The sequence below is a fragment of the Ovis aries genome, chromosome 2, assembly GCF_016772045.2.
Source record: "Ovis aries strain OAR_USU_Benz2616 breed Rambouillet chromosome 2, ARS-UI_Ramb_v3.0, whole genome shotgun sequence".
NCBI classification, from domain to species: domain Eukaryota; kingdom Metazoa; phylum Chordata; class Mammalia; order Artiodactyla; family Bovidae; genus Ovis; species Ovis aries.
In genome coordinates, this window is record NC_056055.1 from 28,020,422 (window position 1) to 28,037,698 (window position 17,277).

General features: G+C 42.4%; 1 protein-coding gene across 3 annotated transcripts in view; it reads right to left on the reverse strand.

Moving 5' to 3' along the window:
• The window catches only part of FAM120A (family with sequence similarity 120 member A), a 118,238-nt gene that overhangs the window by 11,066 nt on the left and 89,895 nt on the right, over positions 1–17,277 (reverse strand). The window contains exons 11-15 of one of the 3 annotated variants that reach the window (XM_015093026.3): positions 16,574–16,823; positions 8,664–8,778; positions 3,120–3,329; positions 880–1,063; positions 158–295 (exon numbers count right to left, since the gene is read on the reverse strand). In XM_015093026.3, coding sequence (XP_014948512.2) covers positions 158–295; positions 880–1,063; positions 3,120–3,329; positions 8,664–8,778; positions 16,574–16,823 — 897 coding nt within the window. Of the gene's footprint in view, positions 1–157; positions 296–879; positions 1,064–3,119; positions 3,330–5,967; positions 6,072–7,228; positions 7,284–8,663; positions 8,779–16,573; positions 16,824–17,277 lie in introns of those variants that run through there. The other 2 variants (XM_042242987.2, XM_060410829.1) reach the window with 2 other exon arrangements.

Sequence of the window (17,277 nt, forward strand, 5' to 3'; positions counted from 1 at the left end):
CAGAGGCTGGCAGATGAGCAGCAGCAAATACCAGAGTGGGGGGCCTATCAGAAAGGACTTGGTGCTGGAGTCAGGACAGACAAGGAGGAAGAAGAGCCAGAAGGAGCGGGAAGCTGCTGGTGGAAAAAAGCTCCAGGAGGAGTTGTGGCATAATTACCGCCCTGTGACTTGCTAGTCCTGCTGCTGTCACTGCCTGAGAAGGCTCCACAGTGTCCTGTTGCTGTCGCCACTCGGAAGGCACGGTAAGCGCCTGTCGCTACAGTTTCCCCATAGGGGCTTCCAAAGCCACAGACTCCTGTGGGACCCGGGTGGAGAGAGATGGGAGAAGCCATGAGGAACTGGGTTCAGGGAAAGCCACCAGTGGGCTTTCAGGCAGAGAGACCCCCATATCCTTCAGTTGTTCTTACACCATCAGCTGCCAGGGAAGAGCCTCCTGACCCTTCTGCTCACCAGCAACACAGAAATGTCACCTTGCCTGCTCTTGGAGGAGACTCTGGAGACCAAACACTATTGCTATGGGCTCTGCCACAGGCTTGGGAGGCAGCCTTAATGGAGGACAGCCCCGCTGACCCCACAACATGAGAAAATCTAAAACCACAAATGTCAGCAGAGTTTTTGGCTACACTGACCAATTTAAATATCATATCTCTGCAATAGCTTCTATAGCTCCCACTCCCTTTCCCATAACGTAATCTCTTCCAGGATCAAGTTCCTTTCTAATGTGAAGAGCTGTTGCTGCAAACTTCGTAACTAAGGCTGAGAATTATTTACAAGGTCTCAACATAGCAGGATACAGCTCACTGAGAAGGCCTGCATGTTATGTGTGTGTCTGTCTCCCCACACTAGCAAGTCTGTACCTACAGTGGTGGACACACTCACCTGCAAAGCCCCGCCCTCGGCCCTGGGCCGGGGGGACGGGCCCGAAGTGCCGTGGGTACACAGAGGTGGGGTAGAAAGGCAGCGCCGCTGGCGGTGGGAAGGGGAGTGGGTGGCTCTGCCGGGAGAAGTTCAGCCCTTCCAGGATGCTTTGTCGCATCTTTTCTACCTTGGCAGCTTGCTCGGCCTGGAAGTCAAGGACTGGCATGTGAAAACTTCATTCACAAATTCAATTCAATTGAATTGGAATGAACAGGAAAGAAATAAGACATGCTGACCACTATGCTTTGCCTACATGTGTGTTAACCGCTTAGTCATGTCCTACTCTTTGTGACCTCATGGACGGTAGCCTGCCAGGCTCCTCTGTCCGTGCTTATTTACCCATAAATAACACAGCCACAATCTGCTCAGTGATACTTTTTTACAGAATGAAATGTTGCTGCTGTTGTTGTAGTATAGTCGTAAGTCCTGTCTGACTCTGCGACCCCATGGACTATGGCCCACCAGGCTTCTCTGTGCATGGGATTTTCCAGGCAAGAGTAACTGGAGTGGCTTGCCATTTCCTTCTCCAGAGGATCTTCCTGACCCAGAGACCGAACCTGTATCTCCTATGTCTCCTGCATTGTCAGGCAGATTCTTTACCACTGAGCCAGCAGGGAAGGCCACAGAATGCAAACATGATCACAAAAGCAAAAAAAAAGCCAAAAGAAAGAAAAAAAAGATACTTTATCTCACAATCTTATAAAACAAGAATTTAAATTTCTACCTACTCAGTATATCTTTAGATGAGAACCACTTACTATAAAATTTATTAACTGAAAACAAATTTGTTTCTCAAAATCAATGACTAAGTCCAGACAAGTCATGCTCACAGCCTTCCTTCCACTCATGCACCAGGGAGTAGATGATGCCTAGTTCACATCTTTAAATTTTACTTTCCTAATCAATTTAATTTTAGGTCAAACATTCACTTTACAGAAAAAGAACTGAGGCAAAGAGTAGTAGATGCTTCTTAAGGAATGCCTGGAGCTCTTTAATAGAGAAAGGACAATAGACCAATTGACCTGTCCATGGGGCTACCAGTGAGGTAGCCTGCACAAATGTGAACAATACAACTTGTGTATGTCACATCATACTGTGAAAAAACACTGAGTGTCTTTTGTTAATAAATACATAAATATGTATGTGCTAAGTCGCTATACCAGGAACCAATCTTTAATCAGAGAACCTGAAATCCTGCTTACTCTGTAAATTTGTCTTTAAACTGACCTTAACTTAAGCAGCATGTGGAAGAATACATGTTTTGTAGTCTAAGGTTAAAAAGCAAAAAGCTTGCAGCATATGTGAGCTTCTTTTATATACAAAGGGACAAGATAACCTCATGACCTAATTCACTTTATTTTTAAATTAGAACTTTAAAAAGTACAGTCAATCCTGACTATTCATGAGTTCCACATCTCTAAACTCAGCCACTTGCTAAAATTTATTCATAAACTCAAAATCAATACTCCTAGCATTTTCATAGTCATCTGAAGACATTCGCTGAGTGGAACAGAGCTTGAGTTGCCACCTAAGGTTAAAGAAAGCACAGCACTGTCTTCATGCTTCAGTTTTTATACTGTAAACATGTGTCCAGTCACTGTCTCCTTAGTGCCACAATTTCTGTGTTTTTGTGAATGATTTTGCTGTTAGAATAGCACAGTGCTGAGTATTGGCTAGTGCTTCCAAGTGCCAGGCTGTGATGTGCCGTACAGAGAAAATGCGTGTGTTAGTTAAATGAGCTTTGTTGAAGCTGAGTTATAACGTTGCCAGTCATAAGTTCAATGTGAGTGAGTTAACAATATATATGCATTAAGAAGTATTTAAACAGAAATATACATAACACAAGGTTATTGTCTTATTGACTGACTGATGAAGACAATGCAACGGAAGGCTTGCAGAACCCTAACCCTGTGCAAAGATTCCGTATTTGCTAATTCAGTGTTCAAGGTGAATTTATACAGTACAATTACTGTGAATAATGAGAACCAAGTGTATGTCCTGGGCTCAGCTCATGTGGGCACTGAATTGACATTTAGTTACACACTGGGCTGGGCTCAATCTAAATTAAATTCTTGTTGCATGGGCTCATTATAAATTCAGTAGGAAAGACAACAGATTAGCTAGTGAACATTATTTCATTCTGGTTAGAAGTGGCCACCCCCTCCTCCCTGCCCCACCCAGCCTGCTTTCCTGCAACTGACCTGACCATCACAGAGGTCGATGAGTGGGGTCTTTTCCCGGCTTGCTTTGAGGAGTTTGGACTGGAAGAGCTTCCCATCAAAATACATCCAAGGACAGCAGTGTTCCCAGGGTACTGGCTGGCCACATGCGTCGTTTGCAAACAGGGCCATGTCCACGCCACTCATGAAGAGAGCTGACAGCTGAATGCCTCGGGGGTCGAGGTTCTCAATCTTTAAATGGAAAAGAATTATTTCTATGGAGTAAGAGTACTACAGCATCCAATTCTTGCAATGTCTGACTATAACTCTCCATGGGTCATAAGGACACCCCTCAACCAAATGCCCCCTAAGTAGCTCTATCACTACCTTACAGTGACTTAACACTGACCTGTCTGAACAGAAAGACTTTTTATGTTATTTAACAAATTTAAGTTTAAGAGGCTGTTCTATAAACATACTGAAATATTTCAATTTGGAATTTGTGAAGTTATACAAGTGTAAATCAATACTGTGTTTAAGGTGGACACATGACAAAGTAACTGATCATTAGTTTAACTCCTTAGCAGTTACTCATTTATGAAATAAAATTTTAAATTGCAGATTCTAAACACTGGTAATAATATTAACAGAAATGTGGTAAAAAGGAATATTCTATTAAGATTCTGCATTTTTAAAGTAGTTATCTTAAAAAATTATTTGGAAAGAAATTACTTGGTATAATTTCATTCTAAAGCTTATATTTTATGTCTACATTATTTTATATGTTAATGTTTTAGATAGCAACTTATTAATGAGACTGTCAAAATGTTTTAGGAGAAATGGATAGCTTATAAATGAAAGAACACAACAGCAAAAACACTGTATCTGAACCATGCAGACTATCAGAATCTAGAGACTTGCATTTCTGGGTTCTTTTCCCTCAAGTCATTGGTGCTGTGAGCCTCCCTTTGTACACACAGCCCTTTCTTCTAGCATCTAATGCACAGGATAAGAAACACCGACAAATACAGTCAACTCTTGATTATCTGTGAAGGACCTAGTTTGTGGATTATCCAGGACTGAGTTTTAACTGTCCTGGTTTCTGTCTTCCCACCATGCATGCTTATTTTCTAAGGTTATGGTATCTTGAGAATGCAGTCTTTATGTGTACCAAACTAAGCAATGCCTAATTGTGGCAGGTAAACCAGCTTTTCATTAAAGAGAAAAAAGATGACTCCAGTGCCAAATACTAATGAACTTATGATTATCTGATGTTTCGTGCTGTCGTCGTCAACATTCCCCATTATCAGCTAACACCATATTTTTCAACTTAAAAAAAACCAAAACAACACAAAAAACAAAACTTGAAGTCAATGCAGTGAAGAACTTCCTGAACCTGGACAAGCCTGTCCCTCCCAGCCCACGCCTGCTGGCTTCTGCTTCTCCAATGTAGTGCTGGAAAGAGTAACTAATAAGCATATTCAGTTGAGGGCAGGTGGGTTCGGGATGATAGATGAATTTTTACATTTATGAGCAGAAAGCAGGGTGGGCGCAAAATGGAAATAAAAAAAAACTTACTTAGATCCCTACTGATCCTGCCTCTCTCTGCACTGCAGAAAGGAAGTGGAAATTCCTTTCTTCTGAGTCTCAAGGCAGAGAGAGTTTCTCCTTCCTAAACACTGACGCTGTGGGAAAGTGTCACAGCAGCGATGCCAGCCTGAGCTTGGGGGCTGCCCGTGCAGCACCCATCTCCTGGCCTCTCTGCAGGGACGATGGCAACTAGGCCTCTAGCTGCTCTCTTGTTGCCAGTCCACAGTTGTCCAGGCCAGGGGAGGGGGGCCTGGTCAAGGCGGAGGGGAAGGCAACGGTGCTGCTGCTGCTGCTGCTCTGAGAAAACAAAGTGGCAGCAGTGTCCTTTGGGGAAACTCGGTACTACTGCCATTTCTTAGCGACTGGAGGTGCGGATCATATGCACCCTCAGGCCTTACTTAACTAACAGGGCTCAAACCCACTCTGGCAGATGGCCATCTGAGCACTGAGGCTAAGAAATCAGAGCTGGAACACAGAGGTACCTGAGCTAAAACAAGTAACTTCCCAGTGAGCTCATGGGAGGAATGGCTAAGTCTACCTTATCCACACACATATGTATTTATTTTAAATGACCTTACCATTACTTAATGAACTATGTTTTTATGGGTTTAAGAAATGATTTTCAAGTCAATTAGTTTTAGAACTAGCAACTACTATTAATTCAATAAAGGAAAATTCTTAGAAACTGTCTAAATAAAGTGAATAAAATCTCAATTACTGTGTGGATTCACTTTATTCAAAAAACTTTTTTTAAATTTTAATTATTTTACATGGTACTTTATATTTCATTCCCTAAATGTTAATTATACATATAACACTAATATTTATGGGGTACTTAATAGATATGTATCAGATACCACACGAAGTATTTTTTCATATATTATTTCATTAACATCTCAACAACTGTATGTGTGATACTGCTGTTAGAACTCCTTTTCATAGATGGAGAAACTGAGTCACAGAGAGCTCAAGGTCACAAAACTGATAACTGGTAGCACCAGAATCTGAACACTTGATCATAGAAATGGCTGTAATATTCACATCTTAACCTCATTCTATAGAAATGGCTATAATATTCACATCTTAACCTCATTCTCTTATACCACGGAAGATAAAATATCCACCATTATTCCTCAACTAGAAAAATAGTGACAAGATTTTCTGATCTTACAGGAAACACAAATATGGAATGTATCTCCAGCCAATTAGTTGAAGAACCAAATTCCAGTGCAGTTTACTTTGTCCAACTTCTAATTACTGGGCAACAGACTCTTACTTTGATTTGGCATATTTACCTATATGCACAACAATTCTTACAGGTATCACAGACATGCTGCACGTCCCTAATACTGTCTTTAAAGCTCTTCATTTTCCATCTTTTAATTCTGCACTTGGCATGTGAAACTGTTAAAAGAATTTAAGGTAATTATAGGGATGTCAAGAGCAAGGGAGAAAGAAACTGGATAAATATTAAAACTGTACAAAGATCTTTCTCTTCATCCTTTACCCACCCTCCTTCAAATACAGCATCAGTGCTGATTTTACCTTAGTCTTTATGTTTGTGCTGGTAACCTAGAAGAAGTGCCAGAAAAAAAAAATAATAACAACAGGGGAAAAGTGAGAGCTGTCAATCATTGAGCCACGCAGAACATTCAATTGTTCAGGGTTGTGGCGGGAGGACAGAGAATGGACAAGATGAAACCCTTGCAAATTCATTTAAATCAATGGTTTCAACATCTTTTCCCAAACCTCCCATCAGAATAGCCATCAAGAGGGCAAACTGTCAAAACTAGGTCTTTTCTTTCTCTTCTCCTCTTATTCTCAAAGCACATGATGGCAAAAATGGGAGAAGAAAAACAGGATCTGGGCAATCCACAAACTGGATAATGGCCTCTAAAACAACAACAAAAATCAAGAGTTGACTATATCCTAAGCAGGAAAATGGTGTTTTATAGAAAAGCATTGTCACTGCTTTTGAACTGTCAAAACAACTTTAATGGTTAAGTGAAAAAGCCATTTTGAAATTTACTTTTCTATCACTGAATTTTGGGACTCTCAGTCTCTGCATAGGGATTTTTGTTCATTTAAATAATGATTAGTTCTCAATCTGATAACTGAGAGGATCACTGATCTTAAAAAACAAAACAAAACAAAACACCCCAACTATTTCTCCCCTCAATGAATGCTGTTGTTTTTCCCTTCCAGCTCTTTCAGAATTTATGGTGCTCGTGGATGAAGCACTAATGATGCAGGCTATCCTTGGTGAAAGGAACATAGACCTCCAGACCAGCAAGACCCAAAGGGATAGTGGTGGGCTTGAAGTAACTGCACATAAAATGGGTCTTTCTAAACACAGCTCTAGAAATGCCTGGCTTTAGATGAAGAATCAGGAGAAAATCATGAAAGCACTAAGACCTCAAAAGAACCAAAATGAAAGCTTAGAGTGTGACTATCTTTCAAAAGTTATATCCTATGTGTTGATCCAAAAATGAAAAGGATATGGGAGAAGATGAACTTTGAGTAAAAGCAAGTTGATGGTGAATAAGGCTTGGTGGGCATACCTGATACCTGGCGGTCTGATTTTCAGAACTGGGATGTCAATACTGATGTAATAATCTAAATAAGAGAAACAGGAAGTAGAGGTAGAGGGATGGCACCACACTCTAGTAAAAGTATTTACAACACCCCTGAGCACAGTCTGCTGATGAAGACGGTGGTGATGGCACCACACTCTAGGACACAGGACGCAGAGCCTGCACTTAGTACCAGCCTCTCAGGGGACACCCGGTCAAATATTCTAGAACGAAAACTTAAATTCAAAACCATTAAAAAAACACTTTCTGTCTAACAGAAAAGCTTAAACTACAAAGTAAAGAGTATAATTTGAGGTAGACTCTCCTAAGTTTGGTTGTGTTTAGTTTAGCTTGTTTCAAAGTCATCAGAAGCCTAAGGTGATCACAAATGACATGGGCTCCACACAGTTGAGGGTCAACACTGGATTACTGATTTAACTCAATAATTTAGGGGCAACCACAGATTTATTGAGCCCCAACAGTAGAATACTGAAAACCCATCAAATGAGTCTAAAACTCTTCTGCAGGGTAAGAACGCCTTCATAAAGAATGGTAAAAAAAGATCTAAAAGTGAAGGCGATTTTGTCAAAAGAGATTACTTGATTACAAACCAAATTTTGTAAAAAAACAAACAAAAAACACAAACCACAACAAAAAAAATCAAACCAATGGCAAAGAAAAAACCAAAACCCTGTACATTAAAAAGAAAAGGCAGATCCACTAATTCAGCTAACTCTGAAGTCTTGAACTTTCTAAAATTTAGTGTAGAAATTAGAAAGCAACTACAGCCACGTGGACACAGTGACTAATAAAAGTGCACTGAAAAGATAAGCACACCAAAAAATCAGGTGATAAAATGGACAAAATTAATACTGTCAAAACAATCAAAGGAAAAAAAAAAGAATACTAGAAGGGAAAACTAAAAGGAATACGATGTTAAATGCTGACTAGAAGGGCACAGGAATGATGACATAACATTGTTCTTCAAGCGGTTTTTTAAAAGGGATTTATAATACCAGGAGGGCAAAGACTATTTCTTTTTTTTTTTTTTTTTTTTTAGAGAAAACGAATGTTGTATTTAGGAATAATAGAACGAAATAAGGAAAAGAATCCTGGCCAGATGTTAGTAAACTCTTAGGACCAAGCCCTCCCAGGGTTTGGGATCCCCACCTGAAATAAAAGTCAAGTTTACTTCCTGATGTGAAAAACAAGAATAAACACCCACTGGTAAACATGGGAAAAATCTTTATCGCACAAAAGTAGACTTGACTGTTTCTATAACCGGGAAGGAAATTCCTTTGGCCCTGAAGGCTCTCAAGTTCACATCATTAGTATTACTAGTTTAGTGCACTGAGTGACAGCTTGGTGAGCCATGGCTCCAAAACAAGACCTCCCAAAACAAAGAATGAGGATTGTAGATTACCTTGAGCTCCTGCAGCTGATCAGGCTCATAGAGTTTGGGGGACAGCGCCTGAGCCAGGAAGGCATCCAGCTCCTGGCGACGCAGTATCCGTGCTCCAGGCCACTGCACCATATACCTACAGGGGGTGGACAGAGAGGGTCTCGTGTCAGGATGGAGCACTCACCAGTCACACACACAACCTGGTGTTCGGCTTCTAGGGAGAGTCAGGATGACACAAACCAAGGAGGCCTATATGGATTTCTTAGCCAGCTTCTCTAGTTTCCCTGGATGATGCCAGTTACAAATGGAAACCTAATCATTAGCTGGGCTGATCAGAATGTTTGATTCTGCAATAATTAACAAGCACACTAAATAAGCACACACTGCAAACCAGCTGGTGATTTTTTTTATTTGATATAACATATATTTTTCTGAGGGGTTTAAACTCTGAAAATATATGTTAAGCACCAATTTATTTGATTTATCTATTTTAATTCAACACACGATATCTGGGAGGCAGGTCCTAAGTCCAAATAAGCAAGATTTACCTCCTGATGAAGAGTTAAGGCTTGTGTAAACTGTCTGCATGGAAGGGGCTCTGGTGGTGGCAGGTGAATGCCCTGCAGTGGAACAGGAAGTGATAGCAGGGACAATAAAGCTTCAGGCTTCAGAACCGGCACCTGAAGAACTAAGTGCCTGTAATCCCTGGGGTCATGCAGACTTACTGGGGCCAGCCTGGTGTGAGCACCTAAAGGGAAATCAATTTCTAAGTCTCCAAACTTCCATTTGTACTATCTGCCTGAGAACTGCCAGGTGTCCATAGTCCCTTTCCTCTACTGATCATTTCCCCTTTACTCACCTTGCCGCTCAGCGCTGGCCCAGTGACAACCTCCAGAGCATTAGGTAAAGGCACAACCCCAACCAGTATTTGGGTGTGAGAGAGTGAGGGGCTAGCCAGTAAGAACTTCATCATAAGCCTCACTGCATATCCAATGGTTCCTAAGTCTGTATTCAGCAAACTTGAAGGATGACCTAGTCAAGTTGCCAGCTGATACCCCCAAATAACTCCTGGTGATCCCTATGTGATCTCTGGCAAATAGCTTAAGAGGAGTCTAGAGAACTGTGACATGCCTAACAAAGCTCTTTTACAGTACTGTCTGCTGAGAAAGGTCTCTCAGCACTTAAAATTTAAGTTGACAAAATTAGAATCAGAGTTAGTGCAGAGCCTTCTCTCATTTCGGTAATAATTAATATTCATCCACAGGAATGTAAACATAAGGGGAAGGAGGAAGTTCTATCCAAATGACTAAGAGGAGTATTTTCAATAAAAATCCCAATAGAAAAATGAAAGTGCTCACTGGTGCCAGGTGCTAGTCTGAGTATTTACACACAACTGATTCCTTAAGTGGTCACAGCCACTCTGGGGCAGGAACCATTACTGTCCCATTATAGAGATGGTGAAGTGGAGGCACAGAGCTTATGTACTTCATGGTCAAATTATGCAGTAGAAGCAGAAAAGAAGGTAAACAAACAAGGTAAACAAGGTGGGTGTTAAATCTCTGTGGTATTTATATTTGATCAGATATACTTAAAAGAGTGATGTAAAAGTTTTACTTCATTAAACTGTCAACACTTACAAAGATAAAAATAATACCCTATGCAACTGGTTGTGTGCCAAACATCTTAAACAAGTCTTACTGAGTTTTAACCAGAATTTGATGCAAGAAACAGCAAATCTGAAGAAAGTCTCCCTACTTTTCTCTGAAAAAAATTGTGGAAAGCTTGTGCTCAATATAAAATGTTCTCTGCCTAAGTATCCGTATTATGCATCCCTTTTATTTTTCTTATTTTTTAAAAACTGTGGTAAAATACACATAACATCTGAGCAGCTAATGCTTCAAAATACACATAACAAAAAATCTAGCATTTTAATCACTTTTAAATTGACAGTGCAACAGCATTAGGTATATTCACTGTATCCCAACAGACATCCCCCACCATCCACCACTACAACTCTTTTCATCCTGCAAACACTAAATCCCCCCCTTCATCCCCTAGCCCTAAGGCTAGATGTTTCTTTAAATATGATGATTCGGGAAAAGACTGTTTCGTGGACAGGTTGCTTTTCTCAAGTTCTTTCCTGGTTTTCCTGGCAGCAAAGACTCTCAGCACTCAGTTTAGCTGCAACAGAAAGTCTTTTGGGTTAGTGGTGGTTCAGTCGCCAAGTTGTGTCTGACTCTGCGATACCATGCACTGTAGCCCGCCAGACTCCTCTGTCCATGGGATTTCCCAGGCAAGAATGCTGGAGTGGGTTGTCATTGCCTTCTTCACGGGATCTCCCGACCCAGGAGATCAAACCTGGGTCTCCTATGTGGCAGGCAGATTCTTTACCAACTTAGCTACGAGAGAATCCCAATACCTACCATTTCTTCCATCTGACTTTCTTTTTATGTTTTAACGAAGTTAACTTTTATCTCTTTTTCAATTCAAGTCCTCAGAAGGACCTTCTGTATATAGAAAGAGCATGATGTGTGTTCCTAAAGATACGTATATACACAGACAGACAGCTTAAATACCACAGAACGTGGACGGTGCCACCGGCACTGCAGTGAACAAAAGCTGACCCCTGGTAATCTCCTGTGTCCACATTATCCTTATCCTTGATAGTGTTTTCAATCCCTTTATGTTTCTCAATTTTCTCCAGATACTTTTTCTCATGTCTTCCTCCTGGGCCAGGCTTTAAGTTTTCTACCACTGGAGTCTGAGGGTATCTGAGTTCCCTGCTAGTCACCTCTCCTCTCATTGCCCTTTAGAAGCATGGAAGCTGGACTAGAAACAGGTCTCCAAGTTACTTGGTGGACAGAACCAACATGGTCTGCCTCTGACTGGCACAGTTGGGCAGCTGAACCCTGGCTAAGTTCCTGGGGTGCTGCACTTGTTTGGGGGGCTCAAACCCTCTATCTAATTTATTAAGTTCCTCCAGAAAGTAACTCAGTTTGTCTTCTCAGAAGCTCTCTTGGATAAGGACCTCATCTGTCTGGTCTCAGCTGTCCCCCAGGAAGGATGCTTTCTGTTTCATTCTGGAAACATGCTTCACCCTCACACTGAACCTCTGTTCAGATGCTGGTCCCTCCTTGGCGTCACTACAAGGATTCTAGAGATTTGGCTATCATTCTCCCCCTTTCTGACTGCTCTATTCATTCATTCATTCATTCATTCATTCATTCATTTATGGCTATGCTGGGTCTTCACTGCTGCATACTGGCTTTCTCTAGTTGTGGCTCGCCAGCTTCTCATTGTGTCAGCTTCTCTCGTTGCGGAGTACTTGCTCCAGGGCGTGTAGGCTTCAGAAATTGCGGCCCTCAGTATTTGCTGTGAATGGGATTAGGTGCCCCAAGGCATGTAGGATCTTCCCAGACCAGGGATGGAATCTGTGTCCCTTGCATTGGCAGGGAATTCTTAATCACTGGTGATCCAGTGAAGTCCTGATTGCTCTTGCAATGTCACATTTGGAACATATGTAACACATGGGTACTGACATCACTAGTGAAAGCATAGAGAAGATCACCACCTCCTGCCCCAAAGGCAGAAGTTGAACCTCATCACAAAAGAAGAGCAGCAAATCTAGACTGAGAAAAAGTCTACCCAGAGACTGACAAACTGCACCCAGGGGCTGGCTGGCTGTTTTTAAACACAATTTCCTGGAGCAGCCACACCCATTGTTGTCTAAAAGACATGATCTCCAGATCCCTGGTGGCTCATAGGTTAAAGTGTCTGCCTCCAATGCGGGAAACCCGGGTTCAATCCCTGGGTCGGGAAGATCCCCTGGAGAAGGAAATGGCAACCCACTCCAGTATTCTTGCCTGGAGAATCCCACGGACAGAAGAGCTTGGTAGGCTACAGTCCACAGGGTCACAAAGAGTCGGACACGACTGAGTGACTTCACTTTCACTTTCACTTCCAGATCCCTGATCTACAAAACACACCAGTGTTTACTCTTCAGAAACATCTCTGCATCAACCCAAAGAAACCTGAGAAGTTTGGAAGAGACAAGGCACCTCAATGTAAGAACAAGGTGCCGGGGTCCTGCCCCGGTGGATCCAGGGAATTCGAAGGGTGGACGGCGTTGGCGTGGAAAGACTTGTTTATTTATTAATATAAGATTAGATTAAGAAACTATAGCGTAGTAGGAAGATTAAGTGGAGGAAGAGGGCTGAATAGCTTGGTTTATGCGGAAGACCAATAAAATTCCAGACAAGGAATTTGCACCATCTACGTTGGGCCACCGGCGCCCGCTTGAATATCTAAGGGTGCCTCGCCTTAAGCTCCCTTTCGTGCGGGTCTTAACAGCCAGGGCAAGTAAGTAGACCTGGCGAGCCTCCGCGCCCCAGGTGGAGATTCAGCCTGAAGTTAAAGTAAAGAGCAGAGAGAGGGAAAAGGAGAGAAGAAGAAAGAGAGAGAGAGACACGGGGGGAGCCAGAGTCCCAAGAAACCAGGCCGAGAGACTCGTCCCAGAAACTGGTCCGAGAAGCTGGTCCGAGAAGCTAGCCCCATCCTTTATTGTTCAGAAGGCCTTTTATACTTTTGATAAAACATGGAGATCAATGGGTAACACAAAATTATGTAGCGTTCGCAGCTCAGACTCTTTCTATACATCATTTTGTATACAAAAGGTCTCAGGTGATTTACATTATCTTCTGGCCAAGAGGCTTGTTAACACTTTTTGGCTCTCTTCCTTAATGAATGTTAATTTTGTTTCCCCTGAAGTGTTTTTCTTTAATCTACATCTCCTTAAAGCATTAAAGTTACATCTCTATAGAACAAAGGTGCAGTGGGATATAACAAAGAAGGTACTTAACTCAAAGATCTAATGTTGCTAATACAAGGTCTACTTGTTTTTCTGTATACCAACTATATCTACAAATAAAGGATGTGAAAATTTGGCAGCAAGCATTGACTCAACAAATGAAACCTTTAATCAGTCCTATTCTAAAGATTTTGACTCCTCGGAAGCCCCTACATTCCTAGGATATTTTAAGCTTCCTGTGCCTCCTGCGGTCAGGAGGCCTCAAACAATCACACGCGCAGCTGTACGAGTCCTGCAGGCAGGCTAGAAAGCCATCAGAGGGTTTTTTGGATTGAAACACTCTTTCAAATGCAGAAGACTAAAGCCCTGAATTGACTTTTTCCAGAAAATGTCGGAAGAGTAGAAAAGCAGAGCACAAAAACTGGCAGATTTTTGTTGGGGTACATGCTTAGGAATTTCCAGAGGGGCCCCTGATGTCTGAGCACGCCTTGCGTATGTCAGCTTCCTTCCTCATGACCTTGTCACGGGCGGGATTCCTCACACTGGCTCCCGGCAACAAGGCAAGATTTTGTTACTAACACAGTATGTTACTGCAATAACAAGAAAAATCTGAGTATCTGTAGATGAGATGTATCGGTATGTTTCTGATTTTGAGGATGTCCTTTAAAAAAAAAAAGAAAGAGATTAGGGATAAGAGGAGTATCATACTCACAGCTTCCATTCAAGAGATGTAGGACAAACACCCAGGAGAGAAGAGGAGAAAGCCACTGCAGTAAATTTAATATGTTGGAAAACTGGGTGAAAAATAGCCACCAACTCTTTGTACTAATTTTGCAATTTCAAGTTTAAAATTATGTTAAAAAAAAAAAAAAGATTAAGGAAGGGAAGAGCCGTTGGGATGACAGTCTGGCCTTGTGGCTGCTGACATTTGCCCAGCTCAGCCATCAAAGCCAAGGGTCACACTGTGTGGCCTCCAACAGGGCCTTAACATCCTGGGGACACAGAAGCTGCCCTTTGGTGCCCCTCCCCCAACCTCAGCAGACTGCTGTCACACAGCTGCAGTTTCTCCAGAGAAAGACCACTGGGCCCATTGGCCCTAGACTATAGCCTGTCCTTGGCAAGCCCTCGGAGACACACACCAACCTTCTTACTCATCTGCACCTGCCCCTGCCCCCACCCCCATGCCCTTCATCCCACATTCTTAGCAGGCCATACCCATCAATCAAACAGGCCATACAGGGTACACTCCTTTACCTACTTGTCCCTGTGACCCAAATACTCGTAGGTAGGACGAATTCTCTTCACAGAGATGGGTCAACCCATTTACTGATGTCCTGACCCCAAATCCTGAGACTTGTGCCACAAGCCACTCTCTCTCACCTCTTCCCAACAAGCCCTTCCTCCTCAGGACCTGAAACTATGTGAGTCCTACCAAGTGGGAAACTCCATGGCTTCAAGCCCACACTGCATACAACAGCCTCGGCACAACCAAGCATTGTTCTGGCTTCCACCCAAGTAGCAAGTATGAGGGAACCTGTGCTGTACCCATGGTGGCCTCTTGACACCACAGAGATGTGCACGGGAGGAGGCTCAATCAAACTCAAGATTACTAGTTGCATTTGTTAACCTTTTCAAGTTCTAAAATGAATATGTATTTTTATAAACAACCGTAAAACAAACAAACAAACAGGAACCAGGACAATCCTGAAATCATGACTTTCCAAAGACCATCTGAACAGTGTCTCAAAGAGGCAGAGCTATTTCTGGAGTAATGGCCAAGGAAGTCATGAGGACTGAGCCAAAGACTGGGGTCTGATCACTGTCCAGTCTGCACTTGCTAGGTATCCCAGTACCCCATGAGGTCCAGTGAATGAACAGACAAGATGTGAAGGCACCACAATCCCAAGCGTCATGAAATACTAAGAGCACTGTGCAAGCATCAACAGAGGCTGTCCCGCACTAATATATGGGTGCTTCTGGCCAAGGGGCAACAAACAAGCCTCAAGTGCCACACACATCGTTCTTACTCAGGGCCCAATGGGACCTTCAAGTCAGGCATACAGTAGACAGATAGCCATGTCTGACTTTTTTTGCAACCCCATAGACCATATCCTGCCAGGCTCCTCTGTCCAGGGAATTTTCCAGGCAAGAACACTGGCCTGGATTGAGATTTCCCACTCCAAGGGATCCTCCTGACCCACGGATTGAACCTGCATCGTGTCTCCGGCACTGGCAGGTAGATTCTTTACCACTGCCACCACCTGGGAAGCTCAACAGAGTTGCTTTTGCATTGGCCAGGAATTGAACCCAGGCCTCCCGCACAGCAGAATTCTACCACTGAATTACTCCAAAAACCAACAGTTTTTACACAGGCGTTTGTGGCCCATTGGCTGATAAGAGTCTGGAAGAACACAGTGCACACATCTGGGTTTTTAACCTTCTCTCCAAGGCAGGAGTCAGCCCCTTAGAGACAGCAGGTTCCAGGGCAGGGCAAACACAAGACGGACCTGGGCATCTTGCGGTGCCAGAAAGCAAGGACATGCTGGGCAGGGGTGGGTGGTGTGGAAGACAAAGGACATAGGAGCCACTCAACAAGCTCCCAAAGCCTGAGCTGGAACAAACTGAACAACCAAATAACAAGGTTGTATCAGGTTATAACCCTAGAAAAAGAGATAACCACAAGTCCATACTGATCTACATATGATTAAATAAATGAAGGAGGAAGAAGAGATACATTTTACCAAAGAAAAATTACTAATATATAAACATGTAATACAGTCCCCCAACAGTCTTCGAAAGCTTTAACATTTAAAGGATAAACTATGTTTAAAATCATTATGATATCTACATAAAATATAGGTTCATCAAATGTTACCTATTCTATAAACACACTATATAGCATCAACTCAAACTCGTGTTGTATTTACATGACCTATATTTCTATAATATATGAAAATATTAGATGAGGACAAATTAAATTGACAACCTGATTCATCTGGAATAACCCCAGGTGAATCGGGGGTACTTAACTGTAACTTCATACAGTACACTTCTTTGAAAGGCATTTGTACAAGCACCTGCTGGAGAACATGCAGTGGCTGAAGAGGCAGCCAGGGGCACCTACCGTAGGACGCAGCACAGCACCGTGAGATGAGTGGGCACACTGGCTGGGTTGAGCATGGCTGGTGTGTCTGACCTCATGCAGGCCAGGAAGGCCCTCATTCTGCGGTTCTTGTCCTCCACCGCCTTCCCCAGCCACAGTCTCTTCAGATTGGGGCAGGTCCATTCCCTGAAGGCAAGAGCTTCCACCAATTCCGGGGTTTGCGGCGATTTCCCTTTGTAAGCTGCCCACTCTTTAATGATCACTGGTGAAACTACAGAAAGGAAAATGAGAGAACCATTTATGCCCTATCTTAGCTACTTTAAGCCTAACAAACACAGCTCTAGTAATTACAGTATGAAGATGTCACTTCTTGTGTAACAATGCATTCTCTCATTAGTAAGCCATCAGTCATCAATCCTCAGCTCTAAAATATTTTGTTTTCTACTCTATGCACTTACTTCGGTGACTCATTCAGAATTTCAGTCAGACCATCAATAAATTTCTTCTCAATCAAAGATTCCCCATAAAACTAGTAGCTATAAATCAAGGATGTTAGACAAAATTTGCTTTAATATTATAAATCCATTAATAGTTTTAGTAATAACAATGGGTACAACTTACACATATTTTGCAATCATCACAGAAATCATGGAAAACCCAATTTAGATAGCTGATCTTTTTCTCCATGTTTTTACTAATTAGATCTGAGAAATAATTTGCACTTG